Below are 22,341 nucleotides of genomic sequence, written 5' to 3'. Positions count from 1 at the left end.
CCTTATCGAAAGCATTCTGAAAGTCCAAATACACCACATCCACTGGTTCTCCCTTATCTATTCTACCTGTTACATCCTCAAAAAATTCCAGTAGATTAGTCAAGCACGATTTACCTTTTGTAAATCCATGTTGACTTTGTCCGATTCTGTCACTGTTTTCCAAGTGCTCTGCCATTGCTCCCTTAAACTGAAAAGTGACCTCAAACACAAAGTAATCTGACATAACATGCCACAGGCAAACAATGGACCATTTTTCTGCTACCAGATATTACATAGGAGTTCCACTACCTCTCATGTTACTTCAAAAGACGGATAGTATGAGCCAAACCAAACATAAAGTGAACTTACAAACAGGTAGAGCTATTCACTGAAGCAGCAGCACAAACAAGATATTATATCATTTCAAATACAACAGGAGGCATTGTTCAGAACACAGAGTTTCTGTAGCTAGCTTGTCTCGAAGCCATGATGTTATCGTTTAGATGAATGCATAACTCCAATTTAAGTGTGGTATTTTTCAAAATAATTTATTTTAAGCTGAAAAATACAGAAAAGGAAAAATGGGCAAAATGCTCCATTAGTTTGTTACAAAGTGGTTTCCTAATGCAGATTCAAATCTGGATTCAAATTGTAGTCCCTAATAATGTACAATTGGGCACTGACATTGGAATACATGGGCATCATCTGTGATCTGCTCTCCTGAGTTTCCATGTGAAAGGAAGACTCATTGTTGACCTCACTTACGAACTGGTCACTGGAGACAGCTTTTAAAATAGGTTCCACCATTTTAAGTGGAATAGTTGAAAAAAATTGGAATAAACATTAGGTAGTTTAAAAAAAAATGGCACGAGCAATAATTCAGCAGAAACAAACGTGGTCAAATATGATTGTGATTTTAAAGTTTCAGCATTAATCTAATAAAACAAATTTTCAAAAATATATATTGTATAGATCTTTCTAAAGCATCTTAGATTATCATTTTCACTTTTAAATACAAAGAGCACAGTTATTTTTCACATTATTAAGTTCACCAACACCCCATGAAAATACTTAAAGTATGAGTTCCTCAAAGTATTTTTTCTCAAAACTACCAGCAGGTCCAGGAAAACTCCTTCCGCCTGGGGCTGATTCGTTTTGTTTCTTTTGAGCTCGTAAGTAAGAACTTGCATTTATATAGCACCTGCCATGTCCTCAGGATCTGTGGCGCACAGTTCCACAGTAGACAATGCGTTGACGAACTTATCCATCAAGAGAGATCCCAGCCAGAGACTTTTACATTTCAAATACACGTAACAAACTTTTTTTGTGGCAGTTTCTTCAATCTTTCATTCTGTTTATATGTGGTGAATAGGTTATGGCAGATTGATGGCCTGGTCTTGATCAAACACTGGAATTTTCTTGAATTCATTCTGTGGCTTGAAAAATATCTGGGCTAATATTTGATTGGCTGTTGCATGGAAGTAGTCGTCCATATCCAGAGTTTCCAGCTACAAAAGATTGAAAGCTTTACGTTAATACTCCAAGAATTTATACTCCAATGAGTTCTTAGATATTCTTCAGGCTAGTATTTTATTCTTAATTATTTGTTGGTGTGCATAAGACTTCCTTTAAAGATAATGGCCTAGAGATTGGATATAACCAAGAAATGGGCAGTGTTAAGACTAAATGAGGTTAAGCTGCGCCACCTGAAAATGGTCTAGTTAGCACGCGAAATTCATCCTCACTCTTCATTAACATGATTATAGTCATGATTTCAGCACTAAATCTGTTGCTCATTGGCTTTATACTCAACAGGTGGACCAATATTGGGGCCAGTCTAATTCACAGTCATGATTGCCACAGGCTTTTTCTGCTACTTAAAGGGGAGGTGCATTAATGCTGCAGCACCTTATTGTCAGGGTGGTTAGATCTTCAGCTGCCCCAACAGCAAAGTAAAGAAGCTTAAGGACAAGAAACAGACAGTTACAAATCATCATGGCAGAAACCTAGATGGAGGGAGAGAGTCCATAGGTTCTCTGATGAAGTTCTGCAGGTATTGGTATTCACGGTGGAGAGGAGGCGGGCAGTTCTATACCCGCAAGCTGGCAGGAGGCCCTCATAATGCACATCCATGTGGTGTGAGATTGTAGACCATGTCACGGCCAGCACTGTTGTCCCAAGGACCCACATCCAGTGCAGGAAGAAGTTTAACGACCTCACACGTGTAATCAAGGTGAGTGAAGGCTTTTGCAAATGCCACATACCACCATCTGCATCACAAGCTTCACACGCTGCTCAATGCACCACACCCCCAGCACACTCAAAGCAACAATCTCTACCTATCAGCACTCACACCCACATCTCGCACCTTGCACACAATGACAGCTATTCAATTACGGTAGGCACGGCACCCAAACACATTGCACTAAACTCACTCAACACTTCTCTTTCTCTTGCAGGCCAAGGTCGCACATAATTGCCGTGAGCAGGAGCAGACAGACGGGGCCAGGCGAACATACAACAGCTAAGCCAGCTTGAGGAGCGAGTACTGGAGATGAGTGTCCACCGTAGAGGCTGAACCTCTTGGGGACAACAATGGTATATTCATTCTTAATCCTTCTTCTCACATCCCACTTCCCCCTCAACCCACAATCTTTTCTCACTTTCAAGGTACTCATGCTGTATGCATGCATTTCTGGTTTCCTGCTCCCCTCCCCGCCCCGACCCCTCACAATAACCCGACTCTAGTGCCTTTCTGCTTTCAGATAATCAACAAGCAGCCGAGCAGTCTGTCCCGGAGGGCACTGCTGAGAGCAAGAGGGTAGAAGAAGAGGGCGAAGAAGACACCATGTCACTGCATGTCTCACTCGCAGACACCGGGTAGGGTTTTCATTGGGCTGTGGAGGCGGGATTGGAGGCTTGTGGGGGGTTAAAATCTCGAAATCAGAGGGCATGAACCCATCCCGCCCCCAACCTGCCTCCATGCCAGTTTCAAAGGAGGCGGATACCCGACCTGTGCTGGGACCCGCCTCCCCCGAGGCGGGAAGGGTTTAGTGCCAATTAACTGCCTGTTAACAGGTAGTTAACAGGCAGTTTTTAGCCTAATCCCTATTTTTATTGCTGAAGTGTGGGATTCCCGACAGCTCCAAACCACGCCAAGTTAGTGAGGCGGGCCGTCAGGCTGAAGGGCTTGGAGAGCTCGAGATGTCCGGTGTTCAGGTGTGCGATGGGTGCATGAGTGCAGAGGTAAGTGTGTTTGGTGTGTGTAAAGTGTTTAAAGAAGTTTTACTTACATTTACTTACCTTTACAGCCTTCCTTCCTTCCGGTCTCGGGAATCCCTCACCTCACCGGCACAGAAAGCAGAATGGCCACCAGCTGTCAAAAGTTACAGCATTCAGCTTTCTGTTCTGGAGAGATCGCTAAATCAGCCTGAGAGGAAGGAATTGACTTGGAGTACAGATTCAGTGTTTGACAGCTTCAAAGAGCTGTCAAACGCTGATATTTCATCTGTCAAAAGCTTTTGACAGATGAAATATCAATCTGTGACGTCACCTGTTGCCGGGTGGCCCTTAATTGGCCTGCTGAGCCCACTGGGTGGGCTCAACAAGGTCAATCAAGTGAAAATTGCGTGGATTGGCCACAACTCGATGGAGGCGGGACTACAACCCCGAAAGTTGTAGCCCGCCTCCTACACGCCTCCTCAATGAAAATGCAGCCCACCAGCTCAGAAACTGGCACTATGCAAACTTTAGAGGCTAGTGTAGAAGCGGGATCGGCACAGGGTGAGACACCGGGCACGAGTGGGCTGCAGCAAGGCCGGGGCAATGAGTAGCTCGGGGGCTAACTCCCCGGAGGGTGAGTTCGCACGTGAGTTCTGCTGCACATGGCTCAGTTGAGGACCTCGATGGGTGCAATGGCAAGGCTGCCAGAGAGCTTCTCGGCAATGTCAAAGAACATTGAGGAGTCTGCCTCCAACATTGCACGGGGCTCTGAGCAGAGCATGGAGCTGAGGATTTCCAGCCTGGACATGATCCTACACTTCCAGAGAGACCGTGGTGACCCAGACGTGATGGCGCGCATGTTGGGTGATGTCGCAGCTTCCATTGCAGCACAGGCGGAAGCCACCCAATGTCTTAGTGCTGCAGCAGAATCTCAGACTGCTGTCATGCAATCCCTGCTTGGTGCCATCGAAACTCAGACCTCTCTCATGCAATCTTAGCTTGAACCCACCCTACCTCTGACTGCTGCCATCGTGGTTGGGTTTACCACCATCGATCGGGGCTTGCAGGGTTTCGCAGCAGGCCAGCAATCTGTGCTCCAACAGGTTGCTAGAGATGTTGAGGTGCAACGTTGCGTAGGAGCACTAGGTTAGGAAAACCCACACGAAAGACAGACACTAAGGGCGTGGCAGTAGGTCAGCGGAGCAGGATTCTGCTGTCCTCTCTCAGGATGACAGCATTCCTGTTCCCACCACTGCCACTCCACCATTGCCCTTCCCGCGCTGCCTGTTAGCCAGCCAGCCAGCCCAGACTACTGCCGCCCATGCCGAGGTGGTGCAGTCTACAGCCGGGCCTTCGAGGCCCAGAGCTGCTCGAGGTCGTCCTGCAAGGCCGTCTGAAGTCTCCTGCAATGAAACTCGGGAGCCTTCCACCAGACATGTTGCAGCCACTAGGGGAGAACTTCGTAGGAGTACTAGGTTAGGAAAACAGACACTAAGGGATTGCACAAGGGTGATTGGTTAACAGTATTATTATAAATATGTGTCCTGTGATTATTGATAAATTTATTCATTTTGTTTGGAATCTTTATGGTGTCTCTCATTTCAGCTTTGTGCCCAGGAGAAGGATGTGATATTTCGAGACACAGGGTTGGTATGATGGTGATGTAGTGAGCAACGGGGATCTGGGGTTTCATTCATTCGAATTGGAGTCTGATGAGCCGCTCATGGACAGCCCGTCTGGATGGACGATTGGCTGCCTGCCTCCTTCTTCTTGGTCCTCGTCCTCATCCTCCTCCGCTCCCTCATCCTCCTCCTGAGGTGGACCCGCAATCCCTGGTGGCAAGGGCTTCACGATGGCCAAGTTGTGGAGGATGCAGCAGACCACCGCTAAATGGGACACCTGCTCTGATGAGTATTGCAGGGCTCCTCCCGAGCGGTCAAGGCAGCGGAACCATTGCTTCAGTATCCCGATGGTCTGCTCGACGATGTTCCTGGTGGCAGCATGGCTCTCATTATATGAGTGCTGGGCACGAGTGTTGGGGTTGTGGAGGGGAGTCTTGTGCACATAGCCTCTGTTTCCGAGCAGCCATCCTCGAGTTTGCTGTGGTGGCTGGAGGAGTGCTGGCACACTGGACTAGCGCAGGATGAAGGCATCATGGCAGCTGCCAGGATAGCAGGCATTGACATTGAGGATTCGCTGTGCGTGGTCCCACATCAACTGTACATGAAGTGAGTGGTAGCCTTTGCGATTACGGAATACCTCAGGATTGTTATATGGTGTCCGCAAAGCCACACGTGTGCAGCCAATGGCGCTCTGCACCATGGGGCTGCCCGCTATCCTGGCAAAGCCACCAGCACGCTCATCCTGCTTCTCTCTTCCTGGTGTAGAGAGCCTCTGTGACCTCCCAGATGCAGCGATGGACGGTGAGCTGATAGCTATGTCTCCTGCTGCAGACTGGAAGAATCTGCTGGCAAAGAAACTGAGGGCCACCGTGGCCTTGACTCCCACTGGGAGAGCCGTGGTCACCCTGCTCTGAGGCTGCAGGTCTGGTTGCAGGAGGTGGCAGAGTTCTATGACCACCCCCTTGGTGAAGCAAAGCTTCCTAAGATTAATTGGAGGTAGGAGAAGTGCTGTCGGAAGACCCTAGGTGGGTAAGGCCTCCTGTTGAGAGCCCTCATGGCCCTCCTCCTCCTCCCTCTGTGTGCATGTTCTTGTCTTCCTTGCTGCCTCCGCTCCCTCTGCCATAGATCCTGGAGTGCGAGGTTGACAGAACCTTTTAAAAATTAACAAGGGAGTTCTTCACTTGCAACAATGCTACTTGTTACCAAAGAAACTTGAATTAAGCTGTTGGAGTTGCAGGAAGTAGCACACAGCCACTCAAACTGCATAACCATGTCAGATGCAAGTGATTGCTATTGATCCCTTTAAATATCACAGCTGCAGCCTCCCTCCTGCTGTTGGATGCCTGCTCTCCCTGTCATTGTTTTGACATGCAGCTAAGTTCAATGGCGAGAACAAATACTGCAGATCACGCCTCAAGTGAGCATTGCACACTCACTGACGTCACGATCTCGGCCATTTAAATCCCTATGGCAATTGCGTTTACTGGCAGCGCTACTGGCACTTGCAAAATGGCGTCTGCTGTGGGAGCCGCCACCAGCTGGCATAAGAGCGCTGGCTGCTGCCTTTTTTACATTTCGTGGCAGTAACAGGGGGCACAAACCACCTGAATTCCTAGACCACTGACCACAAAAATCCACATGGGCGCATCCTGGCATAACTGCTGGGATTCATCCCATTCTCGCCTTCCCCTCCCCCCCCCCCCCCCACAAACTGGGCATCTACTCCTCCTCCCCAACAGACCTTGCTTGCCAGCTCTGTGTGGAGTAACCAGCCGATTTATCACTGCAGGCTGCGAGCTGCAGCCGGACGCCTGTTTTGCTCCTGTAGCTCGCCGACAATGTTACCGAGGCCCAAACCTAAAAGTGAAAGGGCTTCTGCATTGGGTGGCACCACAGATGCATTGCTGATATCACGCCCATTCAATGCCCAAACCACAACTCCCTCCCAATGTATTGGATCTCATTGGGCCACTGCAGTGGTAGGAGATGGACTGTGCACATGAGCACCCAATCCCACTGTGGTATCAGGATGAGCTTCCAAGCTGAAGCCACTGTTTTTTTTCTGCAAGGGTGAAGGCAAGGAAGATGGGAGGGTGAATAACCCAGGAACATTTGCCTAAGAAGCTGGTTAGAGGTACATCAGTGTGAGGCTAGGAGCAGAATCCCTGCCCATTCTTGCAAGGTTGATAAGTGTAGGAACTAAGAAGCTATAGATCAACTTATGCTTAGGTGACACCAATTATGGGTTTCAAAAGAATGTAGAGAAGACCAACAGAAGTTAGATCCTGATACTTTGCAGTTCCTCGCCTCAACCACCTCCAGTGAACAGGACTATGCTCTCACCTGGTCTCCTGTCCTAAAGGCAAGGATTAATAGCAGATCTTCAACACAGGTGCTTTTAACGTAGTGCTGTGTTCCAATGGGAAAGAAGAAAACATCGCCGACGTCTATTTGAAAGTCAGTGACTGAAGAACCGATTACTCCCACCTGAGTGGATGAAGCATATAATTAGAATGTCATTTTTCTGGAAAAGGTACCCAGGACTATTAAGCAACATTGTAATTGATAGGATACGCAAGTGACTTATTAATGTAGCCTTTCATTTAGAAACCACAAAACAAAGGCTGACAGAAGTGATAATAGTATTTGCTTACATCCTATAGACAATAATTTAACATATGTATAGAGAGGGATGCTTTGCTTTGGTGAGATGAGGACGCAGAAAATCTCATTGGCTACTGTTTTGGCAAGAGCAGGTTTCTTATGGGTTTGGAGATATCTTTATTCAACATTTAAAACCTTTCAGGCCAATTAAAGGGATACCCTTATCAGGTAAAGGCATTTGAAAAAAATCTTTAAACAAATTAGAACATCACACTCAAATGGCATGATGATGATGCATTTCAATGCAATTGCTACATTGTCGTTACAAACAAATGCTGTTTCATGAAGGGCAGTGCCCCTTTAACTTAAAGTGTGAAATCAGAACTGGAAGATATGAGTACAAAACTAGCAAGACTCGAGATTGCAAGATATTTTTTCTCGCAAGGAATAGACTTCTCATTTAAGTAGTTATTGCTCTCTCGCTGGGTCGCCAACGCAGAATGCTAACACCCCACCCTGTGGCACGCAGGTTTTAAAATTAAATACCCTCCACAGTGTAGTGTATGTACCTTTAAGAGAGAACTACTTTTACAGCTCCTGTATACTGTAGTACCGGCAGTGACCACACCTGTATATAAGCCTTGAGCATGCCTCTGTACCCCCAGTCTTGAGACTACTCTACTCCAGTAAGCACCTGTTGATTGTTAAGTTACAGCCTCCGTGTAGTTATTGGGAAACATCCTACTTTAAGAATCACGGATCTAACAGTGGCGACGAGGTCGATTCGAATCTGCCTGCAACTCTGCATTTCCCTTCAAGGATTCGCTCCGGGAGGACGGTGGAAGAAAGTCGAGGCCAGAAGCACGGGCATCGACCACGAGCAACCGCCCAGTCATCCGGCAGAGAGTAAACATCGCAGGAGAGGCTGTTGAGAGCTGGGCTTGGTTCCCCAGCCACAACGATCCAGCAACAGACTGGCAACAGGTACAGCGCACACCCTTCCCGGACAGCGGCGGCTGGAGCCGACCGACGGCATAGAAAAGCCAAGCAGCATCGACGGGGTAAGAGAGAGGGTGAAGCGCACAGGGCGCGGCCGGGGGTTGAAAACCAAGTGGCGTCGAGGAAAAACAAACAGAGCGAGAGAGGGTAAAGCAGCAGCCGGGTTCAGGACCGAGCGACGGCAACGGGAAAGGCGCACAGGAGAACGCGCAGAGCACAGCCAGGGCTCAAAGGCTGAACCGCGTCTGCGGGGAGAAGAAGGGAGAGCGCGGGAGACGCCGCAGAGAAGAAGGGAGAGCGCGGGAGACGCCATTTTTAGAAGCCGCAGCGGAGAAGAAGGGCGAGCGCGGGAAGGAAGGAAAGCGCAGGAGACGCCATTTTGTGCCAGCGGAGAAGAAGGGAGAGCGCGGGAGACGCCATTTTAGACAGTTAAATCACACCCAGGGATGGCGAAGAGTGGCAGTATCACGGCGTTCGACAATGAAGTCGAAGATTGGGCGACATATGTGGAATGCATTGAGGTGTACTGCAGGGCGAATGAAGTGCCAGATGCTAGGAAAGCACTGGTTTTGTTAAATTCCATGGGTGCAAAAACTTGTGGCTTACTGTGAAACCTGATAACCCCAGAGAAGCCCATGGATAAGAATTTTGAAAGCATAGTAGAAATCCTACAGGACCACTTAAGCCCCACGCCGCTGCTGATAGCAGAAAGATTTAAGTTCCACAAAAGGAACCAGCATAAAGACGAAAGTAATGCTGAGTACTTAACGGAACTGCGCAAGCTATCGAAACACTGCCAGTTTGGAGTGGGACTATCAGATACATTAAGGGACAAGTTTGTGTGTGGGCTTCAAAGTGAAGGAACCCAGAAACGGTTTCTATCAGAAAAGGATCTTACGCTAGACAAGGCTTTCAGCATGGCAGTATCACACGAAGCAGCCGCACGGGGCGCTGCAGAGATACAACGGAGACCGCAAGATGTTATCGCTGCGGCAGAACAAAACACGACCAGAAGGATTGTTGGTTCAAGGGCCAAGTGTGCAGACAGTGTGGAAAAACCGGACACCTAGCAAGAGTCTGCAGGTCAGGGAAGAAAACCAACAGCAAGAAATCTCCACAGGAGAAGTATAAAAAGGTACATAAGGTGATGGACAGTAGTTCAGACAAACAGGGAAGTGATACAGACTCCGGAAGCAAGGAGCTGGGTTGTCTGAAACTACATAAGATAACCAAAATGGAGGATCACCAGGCTATCTGGGTCACACTCAAGATAGACGAAGTCCAAGTGAAAATGGAATTGGACACTGGATCAGCCCTAACAGTCATAAACCAAAGGGTCTACAAGCGGCTATTTTCACATATACCCTTGAAAGCTACAGAGATTGTCTTGAAGACGTACACGGGGCAAAAAGTCTACCCCAAAGGAAAAATAAGGGTGAAAGTGATATACAAAGGCCAGGAAATACCTAAAATGGACCTATATGTATTGCCAGATGGAGGACCACCACTACTAGGACGTAAATGGATCCGGAAGATACAATTAGATTGGCATTCCATACAGGCACTGAAGGTTGAGGCCAAAAGGGATGACGACGTCACACATGGACGACTGTCAAAAATGCTAACTGACGCACAAGAAGTGTTCCAGGAGGGACTCTGAACACTAAAAGGCATAACAGCAATGATTAAAATAGAGGATAATGCAAGTCCAAAGTTTTTTAAGGCCAGACCGGTGCCTTATGCGATCCGACCAGCCGCTGAAGCAAAGCTGGAAGGGTTGGAACATTCAGGAGTACTGTCCAAAGTAGACTGGAGCGAGTGGGCTACACCCATCGTCCCTGTAATGAAGAGGTCGTTGAGTAATACGCCTGGGGAACCAAAGAAGGTCCGCATCTGTGGGGATTTTAAGGTGACAGTGAACCCAGTCCTTCACACGGTACAATATCTGCTTCTACAGGTTGAGGATATTTTCGCCTCGCTATCTGGAGGTAAACGCTTCACCAAGATTGATCTGGCCCAGGCGTACTTGCAAATGGAGATAGATGAAGCCTCGAAACAATACCTCACGATCAACACTCATAAAAGTCTCTATCAATACAACCGGCTGGTGTTCGGGGTAGCATCGGCTCCGGCTATTTGGCAAAGGGCAATGGATCAAGTCCTGCAAGGGATTCCAGGGACCCAGTGTTATTTGGACGACATCCTGGTCACGGGCAAAAATGACAGTGATCACCTCGCCAACCTGGAGAAGGTGCTCACTAGATTAAAGGAATATGGGCTACGAGCTAATCGCCAGAAGTGCAATTTTTTCCAGAAGCAGATCTCATATTGTGGCCACGTTATTGATGAAGAGGGGTTACATAAGTCCCCTGAAAAGATTGAGGCAGTAGTCAAGGCTCCAGTACCGGAAAATGTGTCACAACTGAGTTCGTTCCTCGGGCTGATAAACTACTACCATAAGTTGTTACCAAATTTGTCTACAGTAGTACACCCACTGAATACCCTACTGCAAACGGGGGTACTATGGAAGTGGAATGACGAATGTAAACGAGCTTTCCAGAAGTGCAAAGATTTGATCACATCAAAAGAGGTGTTGGCCCATTTCAACCCAGCACTACCAATCCGGTTGGCATGTGATGCATCACCCTATGGTATTGGAGCGGTGCTGTCGCACAAATTCCCAGACGGGTTGGAGAGGCCAGTAGCCTTTGCGTCTCGGTCACTAACCTCAGCCGAGCACAACTGCACCCAGATCGACAGGGAGGCCCTCGGCCTAGTATGGGGAGTAAAAAAATTCAACCACTATCTGCACGGGCAGAAGTTCACCTTGCTGACTGACCACCAACCACTTGTCTCCATCTTTAATCCAAAGAAGGGCATTCCGGTGATGACTGCACAACGGTTACAAAGATGGTCCCTTTTTCTAGGGGCGAACCAATATGAAATAGAATATAAAGGCACGAAACAGCATGGAAACGCTGATGGGCTATCACGCTTGCCACTACCTACTGTGGAGGAAGCACCAGCAGTGGACCCTATCGAGATATTTTATTTGTCAATAATTGAACGATTGCCAGAAACTAACGCGGATATAGAGAAGGAGACCCGCAATGATCCGACACTGTCTCGGGTATATGATTTGACGGTGAGGGGATGGCCAACACATGGCGACTCACTGTTGCCAGCATTCTCATCCAGAAGAGAACAGCTGTCAGTATGCCAGGGGACAGTGATGTGTGGATCCCGAGTGGTAATTCCACCCAAGTTAAGGGAGAGAGTGCTAAATGAGCTTCACGAAGGTCATCTGGGAGGGGTGAAAATGAAAAGCCTTGCTAGGGCTTATGTGTGGTGGCCGGGGATTGATCAACAAATCGAGGACCTAACTAAGAGCTGCTCAGGATGCCAGAAGGTCCAAAATGCACCACCACATGCCCCTCTACACCCATGGGAGTGGCCCTCATCTCCATGGCAACGGGTGCATATTGATTTTGCTGGTCCATTCATGGACTCAATGTTCTTAATAGCAGTAGATGCGCACTTGAAATGGCCTGAGGTGATCAAAATGTCCTCCACCACTACAGAGAAAATGATTGCAGTCCTACGGACCATATTTGCCAGGAACGGCTTGCCAGAGCAGATTTGCTCTGATAACGGACCACAGTTTGTGTCCGAAGAGTTTCGAAAATTTATGAAAAGGAATGGGGTAAGGCATTACACATCCACCCCGTATCATCCAGCCACAAGTGGGTTGGCTGAGAGGTTCGTACAAACCTTTAAAAAGGCGATAAGGGCCATGTGCGATGATGAAATTCCACTACAGCATAAGGTGGACAAGTTCCTGTTAGCCTACAGAAATGCGACACATGTAGTTACCAACCAGACCCCTGCCATGATGTTCTTTAACCGAAGGTTGAGATCTCGTCTGGATTTGCTCAGACCAAATGTGCGAAGAAATGTTGAGGATAAACAATTCCAGCACATCAATGAGAAGCCAACAAGGAGCTTCAATGTAGGACAACCAGTCTTGGCCCGTGACTACCGAACAGAGAAATGGCAACCCGGAACGATATGCACACGGCAGGGACCATTAATGTACACAGTGGATGTCGGGGAGAAAATTGTGAGACGCCACGTCGACCAGATCTTGGCGTCACAGGAACGAGTCAACCCCATGTCTCGCGTAGCTGGGGATGAACCCGACATACCAGTAGCATCTACCCCAGAAACAGTAGCAGTGGAAACCGATGAATGGGGGCCAGAATTGCCTCCGCACCAAGAACAAGAGCCTCAGGAAAGGCGCTATCCAGAAAGGATCAGGAAGCCGCCCCAAAGACTGAATCTATAAATGGACTATTTCTGTTTAATGTGCATGTTAAAGTGTTAATTGTTGTTTGCATATTATGGGTACTGCTAATCTAAAAGGGGAGGAATTGTAGTTTATGTACCTTTAAGAGAGAACTACTTTTACAGCTCCTGTATACTGTAGTACCGGCAGTGACCACACCTGTATATAAGCCTTGAGCATGCCTCTGTACTCCCAGTCTTGAGACTACTCGACTCCAGTAAACACCTGTTGATTGTTAAGTTACAGCCTCCGTGTAGTTATTGGGAAACATCCTACTTTAAGAATCACGGATCTAACACACAGCACAGTGGTTAATGTAAGTCAGATTAATTTCTGGCCTTGGTATCACAAAAAAGAAAAAGTTTAGAATGGTACCTGTCCACAGCCACTTATCACGTATCCCATCTCATGAGCATTAAAATGGAAATGAGGCTGCCGCAGTCCATTGCTGTATATTCTCAGTGTTGCTAGGGTGAGGCTGTCTGCATGCTGAAGAAAACAGATAGAAAGCTAGTTTTTAATTTTGAGGATTAGTCGACTTAGGCCATCAGAGGTTTCAATTACTACTAAATCTATGATATAATAGATAGGCACCAAGCAAGACCTAAAAATTACAAGACATTTCCCTCGACAAATCGATAAGGTAGAGAGACCGCTCATAAAACTTGTTAGTGCTGTGTCAATGTACCATGCTTGTCTTGCCCTGTGATACCGCAGCTAGCAGTGTTGCAAAAGAGAGAATAATACAAAAAAAGTGAAAGGTATAAGGCCATAACAGCAATTGTTTGACCTGAAGAAAGATGGTAGTGGACGAGGAGGATTGCATGTTCATAATGAAGCTTGGGTTACAGGCGTGCAATCCTCCCCACCCAATTCTTTTCTATGTGCTTTGACCAAGCAACCCTTTAAACCCAAGAGCAATTGGAGAAAAGCTGCCCCTATGTTTCTCAACAAATTGTAGTTTGGGCGGGATCTTCTTTGGAAGTCACTCCACTGGTTCCTTTGCTCCTTTGTCACTTTTGGGATTTCCAGTCGAAAGTGGCAGGGAAGTGTAATACATCCATCCCTATATGGGCATGTGTATATTAATGCTTTGCGAGTAACAGAAGTATGTCTTCCAACGTATTTTCTGTCATTTGCACAGAGATATAATGATTCATTCTATTTGTTTTATTTTCTTACATTTTCTTTTGTTCCAGTTTTTCTTCCTTCCTGCTAAAGGCACTTAACTCTTGCAGTCTGATTTCAGAAGCACCAGCTGTACATTTCGTAAGTGTCAACTCTTCATGTGTGAACCCCGTGAGTGAGTGTGGATAACTACTGAATGTTGGGAGTAATCACAGCAGAATTTAGTCTTGCTCCATCTGACGTGCGCATTCGCGCACACTCATTCCTCAGATTGAGTAACTGAATTATTGGAATCTATAATTAAGGTCAGAGTGACTAAGCACTTAAGAGAAATTTGAGCTGATTAGAGAGAGGCAACATGGATTTGTAAAGTAACAACAGAAAATGCTGGAAAAACTCAGCAGGCCAGGCAACATCCGTGGAGAGAAAATAGAGTCAACGTTTCGGGTGAAAACCCCTTTGTCAAGACTAAAGAAGCACAGGAAATGAAATGGATTAAGAGGCCAGGCTGGGAGAGAACAAAAGAGAAGAAGAGACATTAAGAGGTATTCAAAACGAGACGAGATGGTGATAGGCTAGTGGAGACAAAAGATGGCTCTAGATTAGTTGTGAAATGCACTGGCAGAGTGGGAGACAGCTGCCATGTGGGAGAGAGAGGAAAAAAAAGAAAGGGGGGGGGGAGGCCAAAACAAAGGTGTGGATAAAAAATATAAGTAAAAATGTAATAGGGGCCGAGGTTATGATCTGAAATTGTTGAACTCGATATTGAGTCCGGGAGGCTGTAAAGTGCCCATGAATTTGTAAAGGGTAGGTCATGTCTAAATAATCTAATTCAATTTTTTGAGCAAGTAATGAAAGTAGTAGACGGGAATGCCTACGGATGTAATTTATATGAACTTTTGGAAGGCATTTGATAAGGTTCCACATAAGAGGCTGTTAGCTAAAATTAAAGCTCATGGAACTAAAGGTAAATTATTGACCTGGTTAGGAGATTGGCTAGCGATGGAAGACAGAGAGTAGGGATAATGGTTATGTACTCAAATTGGAAGGACATCCTAGTGATGTCCCACAAGGATCTGTGCTGGAGCCTCAACTATTCACTATATTTATTAATGACTTCAATAACACGATAGAGAGCCATATATCCAAGTTTGCCGATGACACAAAGATTGGTATTCTTGGGTTTAAAGGGTTGCTTGGCCAAAGCACATTAAAAAATTTGGCGAGGAGGATTGCACGCCTGTAACACAAGCTTCATTTATGAGCATGCAATCCTCCTCGTCCTGAGTGAGATAGGTAAAGTCTGCACACACTGGGGTTGAACCTGAGACTTTCCTGGTCTGTATGGTTCAATTCCACATACAGCAGTATATGTACCAACTGAGTTATGGGAATGGCTGAATGAAGCCATTTCGTATTTATTGCACTCAGTGTTAGTAACAAACACTCCTAGATTAAGTATAGCCTGGGTCAGATGCAGAATTAAACAATCTTTACACTGTCATTACAATGTATTTAAACTTGGAAAGACTTGTCTCTGGGCAAAGGACATAGACAGATTAAGGTTAAGTGAGTGGATAAAATGGTGGCAGATGGAGTTGAATGCAGGGAAGTGTGAAGTCATTCACTTTAGATCTATGAAATTTTTGTTAGGTAAGGAGATCAAGGCATATGGATCAAAGGCGGGTAAATGTAGTTTAGGCACAGATCAGCCAGAAACATGCCATTTGTCCCAAATGGTCTATACCAGCATGTTAGTCATTTTTAGAGCAGACTGTACATGGTCTATAGAGGGAGTGGACTTGATAGGCCAATGATATGTTCTCATTTCATACTTTCTTTTGTTCCAATGAAACCTATCTCTGTGAAAGGACAAACACCCTAAAAGATGCCTTCCATGCTATAACTTTCTATGATTCTATGATGTGTAAAGATACCTACGTTATTAGCAAAACTCCCATTGCCACATGTTCTCCTGGTCCAGTAAATAGCCATAGATACTACTGACTAAGAAATGTACTTAAGAAATTACCTGATGAAGTGAGTCACTGAACACTTTCTCATTGTCTGTCAGTCCTGCCGTTGTTCTTTGGTATCTCGCCCACTGAATAACACCACCTGGGAATGTGTAATTTTTGGACCCTAGAACGTCAGAAGATACAAGATAAGATGCCATTTTTCTGGGGTTTTGGTGGCTCTTTCACTGAAGTTACAGCAGATGAGTGGGAGAACCCTACAGTGGAAATTCACCCCCTCTGTCTTTACATATTCACGCTCAAAGTCACAGTGGCATACAAACTGCGTGCAGATGTCAGAGCTGGCTATCTGTGAACACAGCAAGGTGCTACTGATGGTTCGAGTAATTTGGTCTGCAGGTTCAGCACATGGACTGATTCTGGTCAAAATATAAATAGGCCTTTTCGGGATCTATCACAGTTTCCTAAAAGAACATGAACCAAATCTCATGCTCAAAATCATTTTTTGTTGATTTGAGCAAAGAAATCTTCCCTGCTTCTCCTTGCTTCACAAAATTAAAGCAAAAAAATTCCCTGAGCTGTTTTTTTTTGTGCAGCCTCCAGCACTTCCTCTTTAGGTTGCCTAATGCTTGGTACAATTGGGAGGAGCGTAGAGCGTAGTATGCTCAGCCCATTAGTACCTGGATTTTGCAATAGGGGTTCCACAACCAGTGTAGGACCCTGGTTTTAATATTGAAGCAGCCTAATGCCTACTTCAGGGTGGGTGGGTGGTGGGGGAACTGCTCGCTGATTTACACGTCTGCCTGAATATTGCATCAGGTGGGCCTTGGGCAGAGATGCTCCACCCTCAATGACTGCAGCCCATTTTTCAGGTACAAAACAGGCATAAGACACGAATTAAACTGATTGCCCAGCTGAGAATCCAGGGCTGTATTGTTGTAGCCCTCTGACTTTCCATTCTAATCTTATAATCAGCACTCATAGTTCAAAGTATTTTGAGGTCAGCGTTTAAACCAGTCAATGACACTCCATGCTCAGATCATTACCTGGAAGATCATAAAAATATCTCCACACAATGCTGTCCTCAGACTGGATATAACTTGCATTCCTAACAAGTTCATTCAGGTTTGATGGGAGGTTTATAGCTTGATCTTCCTTTTGTTTAGGGAAACCTCTTATAAATTGAACTCCTCCATCAGGCTTCAGAATGGAACAAAAAGAAAATTGGTGTCAGTCCAGATAATTTCCACTGAGTTATTTCATTTCAGATTGGTAATCTACAGAAAGGAAGAGTTTATTGTACTTGCCAGCAAATAACTGAAACTCTGTCTGCTAAGGCTTACAGTCAGTAAATATTGTATTGCAAGATTCTGCAAGTTAATGGCTTTCTGACTTAACTCATTGCAAGTTCACATTAGGTCAACATTAAACTGTAATAACAACAGAAAATGCTGGAAACACTCAGCAGGTCAGGCAGCGTCCGTGGAGAGAGAAACAGTTAGGGCTGGATTTTCATTGGGCTGTGGAGTCGGGATTGGAGGCGTGTGGGGGTTTAAAATCCCAAAATCGGGGGTCCCGACCCCATCCCGCCCCCAACCCGTCTCCCTGCCAATTTCAAAGGAGGCGGGTACCCGATCTGCACTGGAACCCACCTCCCCGAGGCGGGAAGGGGATTAGTTCCAATTAACTGCCTGTTAACAAGTAGTTAACAGGCAGTTTTTAGCCTAATCCCTATTTTCATTGTTGAAATGTGGGATTCCTGACGGCTCCAAACCACGCCAAGTTAGCGAGGCGGGCCGTCGGGATGAAGGGCTTGGCGGGGTCGAGATGTCTGGTGTTCAGGTGAGTGATGGGTGCATGCGTGCAGAGGTAAGTGTGTTTGGTCTGTGTAAAGTGTTTAAAGAAGTTCTACTAACCTTTACTTACCTTTACAGCCTTTCTTCCTTCAGGTCTCGGGAGTCCCTCATCTCACCGGCACAGAAAGCAGAATGGCCGCCAGCTGTCAAAATCTGCAGCCTCTGCTTTCTGTTTTGGGGAGATCTCTAAATCATCCTGAGAGGAAGGAATTAACCTGGAGTACAGACTGTCAGTGTTTGACAGCTTCAAGCAGCTGTGAAACGCTGATATTTCATCTGTCTTGACAGGTCTTGACAGATGAAATTTCAATCTGTGACGTCACCTGTTGCCGGGTGGCCCTTAATTGGCCTGCTGAGCCCGCTGGGTGGGCTCAACAAGGTCAATCAAGTCAAAATTGCGTGGGTTGGCTAGAACTTGATGGAGGCGGGACTATAACCTCAAAAGTTGTAGTCCCGACTCCTCAATGAAAATCCAGCCCATAATGTTTCAGGTCTGTGACCCTTCGTCAGAACGTTACCTCTGTTTCTCTCTCCTCGATGCTGCCTGACCTGCTGAGTGTTTCCAGCATTTTCTGTTGTTGTTTCAGATTTCCAACATCTGCAGTATTTTGCTGTAACATTAAACTGTCACAATTTACAACACACACCTTATAATGAACTAGAGCTCAAATTGCAGGAATAACTTAAAGGGGGCGATTTTCTGATGCTGGAGGAGGCGGGTTTGGAGTCGGGAAAGGCGGGAAAATTCAAATTACTGCGGTCGGGTCAGAAACCTGACTCCAATCCGCCTCCATGGGATTTCGCCGGTGCCGGTTTTGGCGGTCGGGAAACACTCCCGCCTCCAGCTGGCCTTTGTGTTAATTAACTACTGCAAATGCTTGTTAAGGGCCTCTCTAATCCCATTTTGAGAGGCCCTCGTGAATTTCCCATCATTTCGTTGTGCTTCACGCAACTCCTGAACCACGCCAGGTAAACCTGGCGGGTTGACTCGTGGGTGGCCTCCTCACTGCTGCAGGTCTAACAAGACATCATTTACTGCAGCAAGGATTACTTGCAGGTGCCAGACCTTGGCTTTAAAAGGTCTCTAAGCACTTTTAGAAGGCCTTCCGAAGTCGGAGGTGCTACAGCTTGACTCCAACTGTGGGACCTCCTGGGAAGAACCGCGCCCCGCTTACAATGAGCGCTTCCCCAGAGGAGGCATCTGCAAGCAGAATGGGAAAAATTCATTTCATTTCACCTTGGACCTCAGATGAGGATGAGGAGGAGGTGGAGGAGGAGCAGCAGGAGGAGCAGGAGGAGGTCAGAGCGCTGGTGCTTCGACCAGCGGCAGTGGCAGCACGCGAGCACAGGGCTGCCAGGGATGCAAGGGATTAACTTATCATGGCCAGATTTGTATAGGTTGGCCACATTGGCACATGTCCATGGCTCCATGCCAGGACTTCATTGACAATGGATTCCTTTCAGTCAGGCCACCAACCTGACAACGCAAGTGTGGCGTTGCCCGCAATATGGAGCTGCCTAAGTCTAAGTAACAGATGGCATAACGCCAACAGTTTGGCATCAAATCATATTAGTGCTTTCCAACAGGGATGGCATTTCATCAATACACAGAAACAGTCTCCCAATCTACACACAGATCTGGAGGTTATATCCCTTGCCAGCTGTACCCTCACAGCCTTGGTTTCTTTGGCAGGCCTCTTCCTCCGAGATGAGTGGAAGAGCACCTCCATGCTAGTTCTCACCCCCTCAAACAACTCATCTGAGAGCCTCGGGTAGGCTCTTGCCTTGGAATTGGATATTCGTATCTCAAAAGATGTTGGAGGTTGTAGTGTATGTACCTTGCAGAAGAAACTATATTCTGCAGCCCCTGTATACTGCAGTACCAGTAGTGACCACCCCTGTATATAAGCCTGTGCAGTAACTTTGCATAGTTAGTTCCAGTTTGTCTCCACTCAGTAAAGACCTGTTGTAACCAACTCCTGCAGTCCGTGTCTCAATTACACACGGACATAATACTGGCGACGAGCAGATCCGAACTTACCGACAGTTCTGCACCACCTCATGGGGATCCATCCCTGAAGCGAAGTTGTTCGAGGTCGAGGCCAGAAGGAAGAAAGAAAAAAAAAACAAACAGAAGAAACGGGCGTCGACCGTAGGCAACTGCCTCTGATTCATCGGAGTTGAAGATTTGCAGGAGAGGCTGTCGAGAGCGGGGCTTGGTTATGCTGTCCATGGTGTTCCAGCTAATCGGGCTGGTGGCAGGTAGCACACTGATCCTTCCTGGGCTGCGGCGGGCTAGAGCTCGATCGGGTGGCTTTTCAATGGGGCCGAGCAGCGCTGTCGGGAAGAGGAGAGAGAGGGTGGAGCACACGGGGGCGGCCGGTGCTACGAAACCGGGCAGCGTACAGACCCGAGAAGAGGGAGGAAAGTGTCCCATAGGGTTGCTCTGACGATGGGAAAATAAAAGAAATTAGAAGCGCAGAAAGCCGCGAGGAGCTGCAGTTTGCCACGGGAACCGCGGAGAGCGGCATTAGCAGCAGCGCGGGGGAGAAGTGCGCGAAGACCATAGGGCGTCGCCATCAAGGCTTAAAAACGCCAGCAACAGCGCTAGCAGCAGCGGAGAAGACAGAAAGCGGAGGCGCCATTTTGTTAAATCGGGGAAAAAGGCAAAGCGCGGGAGGCGCCATCTTAGATTTCCAAGAAGCCAAAGACTGGCAATATCACTGCCTTCGATAATGCAATAGAAGACTGGACCACGTATGTGGAAAGAGTCGAAGTATATTGCAAGGCAAACGAAGTAGCCGATGAGAAAAAGGCATCGGTACTACTAAACTTAATGGGCGCAAGAACGTACGGCCTATTACGGAACCTGATCACTCCAGCCAAACCGATGGCGAAGAGTTTTAACGAAATTGTTGATATCCTACAGGAACACCTAAATCCTACACCGCTGCTGATAGCAGAAAGATTTAAATTCCACAGGAGAAATCAGCATAAAGATGAGAGCAATGCTGATTACCTTACGGAACTACGCAAGCTATCAAAGCACTGCCAGTTCGGAGCAGGACTGACAGATACTCTACGGGACAAATTTGTCTGTGGACTCCTGAGTGAAGGAACCCAGAAGAGGTTACTCTCAGAGAAAGAGCTGACGCTAGATAAGGCTTTCAGCGTGGCAGTATCGTACGAAGCAGCAGCAAGGGGAGCTGCGGAAATACAGCAAAAGCAACAGGAATACGGCACCCACGAAATGACATGGGGATTTGAAAAATGTTATCGCTGCGGCAGAACAACCCATGACCAGAAGGACTGCTGGTCCAAGGACAAAATATGCAGGCAATGCGGAAAGATGGGACACATTGCACGAGTTTGCAGGTCTGGGAAGAAGACTACTGACAACAAAAAGGCTACTAAGGAACAGTACAGGAAAGTACAAAAGATGACGGACAGTAGTTCCGAAGACCAGAAGAGCGATAGTGAATCCGGGAACAAGAGACTAAGCTGTCTCAAACTTCACAACGTAATCGCAAAAGAGGATCACCGAACCATTTGGGTCACCCTCACGATAGCAGGGTCCCAAGTCAAAATGGAATTGGATACAGGGTCAGCCCTGACCGTCATGAATCGACGAGACTACGAGCGGCTATTCTCACACATACCCTTGAAAGAGACATCCATTGTCTTGCAGACGTATACGGGGCAGAAAGTATACCCCAGAGGGAAAATAAGGGTGCCTGTCGAATACAACGGCAAGGAAATACAGAAATCGTATCTGTACATACTGCAAGATGGTGGACCACCATTATTGGGACGTGAATGGATCAGAAAGATAAGTTTAGACTGGCACTCCATTCAGGCACTGACGGTGGCTGGTAAAAAGGATGACGACGTCACACCTGGACGATTGTCAAAAATCTTAGCTAACGCCAAAGAGGTATTTCAACAAGAACTGGGAACTCTTAAAGGCGTAACCGCCTCGATAAAAATAGAAGAGAATGCAATTCCCAAGTTTTTCAAAGCAAGACCGGTACCGTATGCAATTCGCCCAGCCGTCGAGGCAGAGCTGGAGAATCTGGAGAATGCAGGCGTGTTATCTAAGGTAGACTGGAGCGAGTGGGCGACACCCATCGTTCCTGTCATGAAGAAAACGTTAAGCAATAAGTCTGAGGAGCCAAGGAAGGTTCGCATCTGTGGGGACTTCAAGGTGACGGTGAACCCAGTCCTTCACACAGTACAATATCCTCTCCCGAGGATAGAAGATATTTTCGCCTCACTATCTGGAGGGAAGCGTTTTACAAAAATTGACCTAGCACAAGCATATTTGCAGATGGAGGTTGAAGAATCCTCTAGGAAGTATCTCACGATAAACACTCACAAAGGTCTTTACCAGTATAATTGACTGGTATTCGGAGTAGCATCAGCTCCGGCGATATGGCAAAGAGCGATGGAACAAGTCCTGCGAGGGATTCCGGGGACTCAGTGTTACTTGGACGACATCCTAGTGACAGGTGAAGATGACAGTGAACACCTTGCCAACTTTGAGCAGGTGCTCACTAGACTAAGAGAACATGGGCTACGAGCCAATCGCCCCAAGTGCGAGTTTTTTAAGA

At 46.9% G+C, this 22,341-nt stretch overlaps 1 protein-coding gene across 1 annotated transcript in view; it reads right to left on the bottom strand.

Annotated features, from left to right (window-relative positions):
* Positions 1-506: 506 nt before the first annotated feature.
* Positions 507-22,341, bottom strand: part of LOC147123566 (uncharacterized) — a 34,540-nt gene continuing 12,705 nt past the window's right edge. Inside the window, exons 5-9 of the mRNA XM_086004731.1 lie at positions 16,922-17,075; positions 15,932-16,041; positions 13,147-13,260; positions 7,167-7,310; positions 507-1,487 (exon numbers count right to left, since the gene is read on the bottom strand). Of these exons, the coding sequence (XP_085860857.1) occupies positions 1,353-1,487; positions 7,167-7,310; positions 13,147-13,260; positions 15,932-16,041; positions 16,922-17,075 (657 nt within the window). The 3' untranslated portion in view covers positions 507-1,352. The remainder of the gene's footprint in view (positions 1,488-7,166; positions 7,311-13,146; positions 13,261-15,931; positions 16,042-16,921; positions 17,076-22,341) is intronic.

Source organism: Somniosus microcephalus, chromosome 2, assembly GCF_052327205.1.
Source record: "Somniosus microcephalus isolate GS21.2 chromosome 2, FLI_Smic_1.0, whole genome shotgun sequence".
NCBI lineage: Eukaryota > Metazoa > Chordata > Chondrichthyes > Squaliformes > Somniosidae > Somniosus > Somniosus microcephalus.
This window is presented reverse-complemented; position numbering and strand designations above follow the sequence as displayed.